The sequence below is a fragment of the Typopeltis vanoorti genome, chromosome 15, assembly GCF_054136105.1.
Source record: "Typopeltis vanoorti isolate ZY-2024b chromosome 15, IOZ_Tvanoo_1.0, whole genome shotgun sequence".
Lineage (NCBI taxonomy): Eukaryota > Metazoa > Arthropoda > Arachnida > Uropygi > Thelyphonidae > Typopeltis > Typopeltis vanoorti.
In genome coordinates, this window is record NC_143563.1 from 40,046,884 (window position 1) to 40,056,237 (window position 9,354).

At 35.7% G+C, this 9,354-nt stretch overlaps 1 protein-coding gene across 4 annotated transcripts in view; it reads left to right on the forward strand.

Moving 5' to 3' along the window:
• Window positions 1-8,860, forward strand: part of LOC150098674 (uncharacterized) — a 68,893-nt gene extending 60,033 nt beyond the window's left edge. For all 4 annotated transcript variants that reach the window (XM_090405536.1, XM_090405537.1, XM_090405538.1 and 1 more), the window contains one exon: window positions 7,370-8,860. In XM_090405536.1, coding sequence (XP_090261662.1) covers window positions 7,495-8,067 — 573 coding nt within the window. In that variant the 5' untranslated portion in view covers window positions 7,370-7,494 and the 3' untranslated portion in view covers window positions 8,068-8,860. The remainder of the gene's footprint in view (window positions 1-7,369) is intronic.
• Window positions 8,861-9,354: the final 494 nt, after the last annotated feature.

Here is a 9,354-nt window from a genome sequence, read left to right on the forward strand (position 1 = left end):
TTTTCAGTCATCCATTTTACACTTACCACTTACCTTGTTTAATCTCCTGATCTTTGGAATACACTCAGTCATAGCCTATGCCAGATACTTCCTGGGTTAAGACCAAGTAGCATTGATTTCCTTCCCACATAATTCCTAATTCCATGATATTGCTCCAAGCCACCATCTCATATTGCCATGATCACTGTCTCTAGTTCCACATATAAATATTTCTCATATAAGTCCTGTTATGGCTGGCCACCACCCAAGTGATCACTTCATAGTCACTTTCAACAACTGGAGGAAGATGTGACACTTCATTCACAACTATATCTTCTGATGAGATAATCAAATCCAAGACCCTTGATCCATGTGTGGTCTCTGTTACATACTGCTTAAGGTAGTTATCCCTTTTAAACTCAAGAAATTCATTCCCTTTTATTTCCTGATGCTGTATTTTCATTCTCTATATTACCATAATTGAAATTGTCCATAATGTCCCTTTTTTTATTAGCCTAACCAGTTTGTCTAAACATTTACTTCTCGCTCCTTTCCACATTAACAGGTCTATAGCAACACCTTACTAAACATTTCATCCTGTCCACCTTCACTTCATACCATACTGTTTCAAAACCACTATCAGTATTTGCATTCCTCACCCTAAAACGGCACAACTCCTCTGCCACCCTCAGTAACACTCCTCCCTTTTTGCTTTGTCTGTCTTCATGATAAACTTCATATCACTCCATCTCTATTCCTGTCAGAATGTCATTCTCGTTCAACCATGTCTCACTTACTGGACCAACAATTTTTGGGTGAATGAACTCTATGAGTGCTGTAATTCCGTTCTCCTTGTTTCAAATACTTGTAGCATTTTTAAACATAATACACACTAGCTCATTTCTCTTTCTATAACAAGTCGATATCACGAGGCTGTGAAGGAGAGTGAAAGATAACAGTGTGGTAGGTAAGTTAGTCAGTTTGTTGACCAGGTATGATAATGATGAATTGAGAAGGTGAATGAAGATTATAAATGGTATGCCAGCAGACTTATACAAGGAAAAAGGAGTTCATTTTGCAAATGTGGGGGATGAGTTTGAGGGGTGGATAGAGTTGTGTAAAAGATGACTCCTTCACACTCTTCCCTGTCCATTCCTGTCCATCACTGATATTACACCCCTCCCCAGACTTAAATGTGATCCCCTCCTTCATCCATTCTTAATCCTTTCTTGCGCACTCACACATCTATTCCTGAAAGTATCATCAACACATTTTTTTTTTTTTGCAGTCCACTCTGGCCTTCCCTGTTTCCCTATCCATTCTGTGTTTCTTCTTTTGCATTCTCTTCACTCGTGCCACTCACCTCTCCATTCACAAACTTGCCTACATTACTCTCTTTCTCTTCTACAAATCTCTTGCTTCCTCAGGTCTTAGATTCACTTACTTTCACATTCTCTCTTGCAGCAACAGTTTCTTCAACTGACTGGCACCAAATCCATTCAAGTGTAGCCCAATCTCTTTTATACAACTCTATCCACCCCTCAAACATATCCCACACATTTGCAAAATGAACTCCTTTTTCCTTGTACAACTCGAGATGTACTGTCATTCTCGATGTACATTGCGCCCTTCGATTGGAATAGGCCTAAGTTCAATTCTCGTCGCGGTGGGAGGAATCTTTATCTGGAAGATTTCAATCGAAGGTGAGTTAGCCGATCTCATATGGAAGCAGCAGGGTTTTTTCTCCCGGAAACTCGGGTTTTTCATCCCACATACAGACAAATCAGCCCTTCAGAACACACAATTTACAGACAAAAAATACTAGTTGTGGTGGAGATGGGTGGTAGATGGCATTGATGGAGATGATTTGTAGTAGAGGTTCGGTGTAGTGGTTGAGACAGTTGTAGGTGTCCTCCCGCGATGAGTCTTCGGACTCCTTGGAGGTATCAGGAATAATAACTCTGCTAGTATACCATTTATAATCTTCATTCACCTTCTCAATTCATCATTGTCATACCTGGGCAACAAACTGACTAACTTACCTACCACACTGTTATCTTTCACTCTCCTTCACAGACTCGTGATATCCCCTCCTTACATTCTTCTTGTTACCAGTCAAATAATTTGTGGCAACTATCACTAGCAATTCTTTTGCTCTTGTATGCCTATTATCCAATGCTTCAACCACCAAACAGACAGATCCAGAAAACAGACCTCGTGCATCTTTTCACTCTTATCACTGAATCGCTATACATAGCCACTCTGAAATCATTGGATATTTCTTTCAAATCTTTTGTCCCATTCTCCTCACATTCCCGTGCAAATCTGTAATTCTCATCAGTTCATTTCTCATATGTTTTCTCTTGCCTCATCTTTACCAACTATGCTTTCATATCTTCGACTAGTTTTTCTGTGCCATTTATGCAAATCTCATTTTCACTACCTTGTACTTTTGTTGTCTTACTACTAACTCACTGCCATCTACACATGCTGTCTTACCAATCAGCATTGATAGCTTTCTTCACCACTTACATTCAATGATATCTCATAATCCATAAGTATGCTGCATTTCTTACACATCCAAACTCTCTCATCTGTCTTATTTATTCTCTCCACATAAATATCTTCAATCCCTCTCCAAGCGTACATACTGTATTCGCAGCATCTCGCTATTTTTGAAAAATCCATGCCACTTGCATTCGTCTTTTGCACCATATTACTTTTCACCACCATTTTATTCATACTCAAAGCTACACACACACAAGAAACACAATGAAATTTAATAAATCCAGAATTAGAACTACACCAAACACTGCCTACCAATCGCAACTATCATACAACAATATTTAAGAAACTAATTATCCCTAATTCCACATACAATGTTAAATTTTAAACTTATTTTTTCATAGCTCTCTTCACCATCTAGTGCAGCATTCTTCTTGTTTACAAATGAAATTTATACAAACTAGTAAAATACGTACAATTAACAGACAGTACACTGGTCTTGTAGTGTTACTTTCTTCATCCATAATGCCAGTCAACTCGGTACTTTTATTGAAACGGGACAATTATAGAGGTAATTTGCTTTAGTTTTTTCACTCAGGAGATGAAAGAGAATGAGGCTAGAAGGTTAGCTTTGTTTTAGGTGATGTTTTTAGTGGTGTAATGTTGGTATGAAATAGCATTTCTGTTCTCCATCCAACAGCTGTGGGTTTGAATTCCACATGTGAAAGACCTTATGTTGTAGATGCTTGTTTCATAAATATGCAGTTACCATCCTGCTCATTGGAATTCTGAATTGGCCATGTCCCATATTTGGCCTCTAGAGGAGTTCCTGGATTATACAGTAAGGTGCAAAAAAAAAAAAAAAAAAGTAGTATTGAATAACCACAACAATATATATGTTATGGTATGAAGGTCAGCAATAAAAAGACAAAGACAATGAAAATAGGCAGAATCATTGAAAATGTCAACTGTGTTGTGAATGGAGAATCTGTGGAACAAGTAAATCATTTCAGTTACTTAGGCACGCTTTTTACTGAAGATGGTAAATTAAATATAGAAATAGACAACAGAATCAGCAAAGCTGGTATGGTGGGAAGCCAGTTGAATAAATTAATGTGGAATAAGAGAGAAATTAGTCGGAACACTAAATTAGCTGTATACAAGATAGTGTTCAGACCAGTTTTAACTTATGGATCTGAGAGCTGGGTCAGAAGTAAAACACTTGACCAAAGACTAGAGACCGCAGATATGAGAGTCCTGAGAAAGATTAGAGGCGTGAACAGATGGCATCAATGGCAATATCGTATTAAAAATGAGGATATTAGGAAAGAACTTGACATTGTCAGCATCCAGGTTGGCAGGAAAACGACCCAGAGGAAGACCAAGATATAGGTGGATTGATATGGTACAAAGTGCCTTAGACGATAGAAATATAAGATCTGATAATGTTGGAGTCTTGACAAGTAACAGACTGATTTGGAGGAAAATTGTAGATAGGAAGTTAGTAATGATGTAATTTTTTCATGTAGTACTATCATATCCTGTACACCCCTTGAGGGTACATGGCAGGAATTTGATGATGATGATGATATATATGTTATGGAATCAGCGGGTGTCAAAGTTCAGTATTGTTTATTTATTTATTTTTTCTTCCACCATACCGCATAACTTACACACAGCACTAAATGTTCTGTAGTTACCGACCTTTAGTTGGGTGGGATTGACATTAAAAAACATTACTCATTGCAGTAAACAAATACTGCACAATCAATAATAATTAAATGTTTATAAATAAAAAATTGTGTGGAAAGGCTTATGTGTTCGTCACATGTTGAATTGGATTTTAACGGAATTGATGGTAACACGGATTGATAAGAAAATAGCTATTAACTTAAAGGCTAATATTTTGCTGTATTATATCCAGCATCTTCAGAGCACATAAAGTTCGTTACAATAACGAGACAACCACAATCCAGTGTAACAGTGGGACCAGTATAAGTAATTGCAGCATGCAACACAAGAATAAAGTCCTAATTAGGTGCTATCTAAGTTAAAAACAAACAAACAAAAAAAAACAGTAGTCCAAATTTTTGAAAAATAGTAGTCCAAAGTTTTGGGAGAAAAAAAAAATTATTTGGTCTTAGGATGACTGTCTCCCAAATCTTTGATAGATTTATACAGCCATACTTGTTGAGGTTGGAGTATGTTTTAAGGCTTCCGTTGATTCTAGGAACAACCTCTCTGACTTGTAAAAGCTTCTATGCAGTACTTTTGTTTTTTTCCAATTGATTCTGTGTGCAAGGATATCCAAAGGCATGGTCTGCCAGACCCAACTCGCCATAGCGAATATATATGCCACATATATATTTTGTGTTCACTGAGGCAGATGTCCACAGTTCTTCCTATCTATCCCTAGTAAGCTCGATGACATGAACAGGGCATTTCATAGACTCATTGGTGTGATAAAGGTGTGAATCTGTCCTTAGTGAACAGATGAGAGTTGCCAATTTCAAATAAGGTTTAAATACAGTGCATAGTTGGTGTTTGTTAAAACACCCTAGATATCTTTTCAGGTGTGCCTTTAATGTATGGGATTGTGATAGTCTGTGTGCTCTGAAGATGCTGGATATAATACCAGCAAAATATTAGCTTTTAAGTTAATAAATAACCATTTTCTTATCAATCTGTGTTTGTATCAATACCGTTAAAATCCAATTCAATAAATAAAAAATCATTATAAGGAATGTAAAGCTAATTATTAAAGATTGATAGGCAATGATGCATTGTGACTTATTCTTTTAGAATTTGATGTGGTTTATGTGGTAGATAATTGATAAGGTACTGAGGCCAAGATCATTACAGCAGCAATCATTATAATGAAATGGTAATGCAGATATGAAACTAGTGCACATGTAGAATTATAAATGCAGATCTATGATTTAATAATAGCAGAAAAGGAGTTGAACTCCTTTTCTGCTTTACTAAATTACTTGGTGTGAACTCCAAGGATCACTGCGATGACAACAGAATACTTTCCAAAAAATAAAAGCAGTTGGCATATTGTCATAAGGAAATGGTTATTCTGTTGTAAAAGGCTGTGCACTAGAGATTATATTAAGTCTCTTGGATGTGAAGTAGGAAAATCTAACTTTGGGAAAACTTTCAACAGCATCCAGAAAGTATTATCAGAATTTTGAAATGTTAGTTATTAAGGCAGACTGGAGGAATGCGATTTGCTGATCTTGATAAGAAGTTGAGAGATGGCATTAACATTTTGAGTTTTGGCTAAAGAAATTATTCATAGGCATAATTGCACTAAATTAGAAAGAAAAATACTATTCTTTACAGGAAGTAGTATTAACGATGGTAAAAAAAAAAAAAAAGTAATTTTTTTACACGGGAAGTGGGGGCATACTACATTAACTATGGTGCAATAAGGCAAAGATTGAATGCTGTTTAGGCACAAAACAGTATAGTAATAGTTAGATTTATCACAATAAATCTGATGCCTTCATGATTGTTGTATTAATGTAGCTTTCATAGAAAGCACTTAATATAATTATTTTTCTATCAGTCATATATATATATATATATATATATATATATATATATATATATGACTGATAGTATAATATGACATTTATTTGAAAAAACGATCTCCTCTTTTACTTTAAAACCAAAAATTTGGCTTAGATATGTGGACGATATATTCCTCATATGGGAGCATGGTACTGAGAATCTTCACAAGTTTCTCGACCACTTAAACAACCGCCATCAAGATATAAAATTGACTATGGAGATTGAAGAAAATAGTTCCATCTGCTTCCTAGATGTTAAACTCACCAAGACGCCTGAATCAATTAAAGTCTCTATTTTTAGAAAGCCAACACACACAGACAGATATTTGCATGCGTCCTCCCATCACCATCCAGCACAAAAGTTGGGTATTATATCAACTCTAGCGAATCGTGCAAGATCTGTACTGTCAGATGAAGAAGAACTGAAAAAGGAACTACAACATCTTAAATGGACCTTTAAAAACAATGGCTACTCTCTAAAAAGTATTAACAACCAATTATCCCGCCGTCAACGTAACAACGTAGAGACACAGGACGACTCCAAAGGTCATATCGTCTTGCCATATATCAGCACACTATCCAAAAAGCTGAGCAGAATTCTAAAGAAGTTTAACATAAAAACGTGCTTCTCGACTCTGCCAAAAATAATATCACTCTTCAACAACTATAAACAACCTCACAACCTTCTACAATTCCCAGGTGTATACAAGGTCACTTGTGAATGTGGAAAGCCTTACTATGGGCAGACAGAGAAATCTATCTTACTACGTCTCGAAGAGCATCAGAGAGACATTGCTTATAAGAGAACCAGAGCAACTGCTCTGTCGGGCCATGTCCTGCTTTCAATAAACACGAACAACGAAGGCCACCAACATGAAATAAATTGGACATTGACTTCAAACCTACACATCTGCCATGATGAAATAGAGCGCCGCATTGTCGAGTCAAGGGAAATCACCTTAGACCCTTTCAACTCTACTATTAGATACTGGAGATCGCGTGATTCCACACACGCACAGGTGTACAACAATAGTAGAGTTGAAATTTTATGGCTTTATTATGGCTTTATAATTGTATAGCTTTGGAGTGTGTCAATGTTAATTTAAGTGTCTTTTATTATCTTTCTATGTTCTTATCGCCTGAAGAAGTCATTCTTGACAAAACATGTTGCGTTTTTTCAAATAAATGTCATTGTGTTATAATTCTCGGGTTTAAGTCAGTTAATTTAGAAAAATGAATATATATATATATATCAGTTTTCAATATATATCACTACAAATTTAATTTTTTGTTTTGTTTTGTTCCAGCCTCAAAAAAGAACTAATAATTCAAGCACATTATGAAAGAAGAAATTCAAGAAAAATCTTTGCTACTGGAAACATTTTGACACCTAGATTTCTTCATTGGTATAAAATCCCAATATCTTTAAAGCATGGAAAGATATTTTCACATGCAAGATATCTTAAAAAGTACACAAAGGTATGCTTTGACAGAAAAGCGGTTTCCATGTGAAATATGTTGCAAGACACTTTCAACAAAAGGAAATCTTAAGATACATCTAAGACTTCACAGCAATGAAAATATCCCTAAGAAGTCCTTTATGTGTGAAATCTGTGGTAATACATTTACAAGGGCAGATGATCTTAGAAGACACAAAAGAATTCATACTAAAGAAAAACCATTTCAATGTGAAATATGTGGCAAGACATTTTCACGCGAAGATCATCGTAAGAAACATGTGGTGATTCACACCAGAAAGACTGACTTTACATGTGAAGTATGTAATAAGACATTTTCACAAAGAGGAAATTTTAAAGCACACAAGAGGGCACATAAAAAGAAATCATTTACGTGTGAAATCTGTGATAAGTCATTTTCACGAAATGACCTTAAAAGACACAAAAGGGTGCACACTAAAGAGAAACCATATCAGTGTGAAATATGTGGGAAGACATTTTCGCGAGAAGATCATCTGCGAACACACATAAAAGTCCACGCCAAATAGAAACCATAATCAGAAATTTGAAATAGGTTTTCTTACCTAATAAATGCACAGAGCTAACCCTTCATACAGAAAAATTTAAATTCATATTTACGAATTTATGGACACAAAACACACTTGTTGAAATGATTATTTTACTTATTATTAATAAAATAACACTTGATGCTTCGACCTGTGTATTGAGGTCATCATCAGAAAAATACATGTGTATAAGAAGACAAGCTACATATGCTCTTGCTCTCTACAAAGGTAAATAATACACTTTTAATTGATCTTTTACTTAGCCTGACCTCTAGTGGTAAAAAAGAAACTCACAATAAACACTCCTAAACTCCTCTCATACTAAACTTTTCTTCAGGACTTGTATGGTTCAGGTTGTTATGCTAAGATTTTCTTCTGGACTTGTACCATTCAGGTTGCTACTGAATGTTAAAAAATAAAATAAAAATCTTCACTGAGTCTTCTTATATTGAGATTTTTCTTTGACTTGTACTGGTTACTATAATGGTTGTAAATGGGTCCTCCACATTCTTGGAATGATTAGACCATCATTTTTGTTCAGATTAAAATTGTGTTTGAGCATTTCACATGCTTCTTTAAATTTCCTCTCGAACCAGGTTTTGGTACAGTCTAGGGACTTGGTACCTTTCCAATCAATTGTGTGGCATGTCTGGAGTGTGTTCTGAAATGCTGGTTTACCAAATTGGAGGTATTTAATGTGTCGTTTGTGTTTGTCCTTCCATATTGGGATGATTCACCCTGTTTTCCCTATGTATGGTAAGTTACATGTGCATTGTATTTTGTAAACCCCTGGGTGGGCTAGGTGTGGAAGAGGATCTTTGAAAGAACTGAGTAGGTGTCTTAATTTTGTTGGGGGTTTAAAGGTGGTTTTGATGTTGTATTTGTGTAGTGTTCTATTTTTTTCTGAAATGCTCCTGACATAAGGAATGGCAATGGCATTATTGAAATTTTTTTTTGTTTTTAGTGGCATCTCTGTGGAAGATCTTGTGAATAGTTTTTTTTTTACTCTATCCATTTTTTATAAATGTCTGGTTGATGATCTTGTATTCCTGGTTTAGAGCTTGCTCATTTGAACAAATAGTTTGAGCTCTGTGTTTAAGGGTGCTTATGACACCTAGTTTTTGTTGGGTGGTGGTAGGAATTTTTGTGTATGTACTGGCCTGTATGTATGGGTTTGCAGTAGACTGAAAAGGAGAGACAGCCTGAGGGAAGATGTATGTCTAGGAATGGAAGAGAGTTATTTATTTTCTATTTCAATGGTAAATAGGA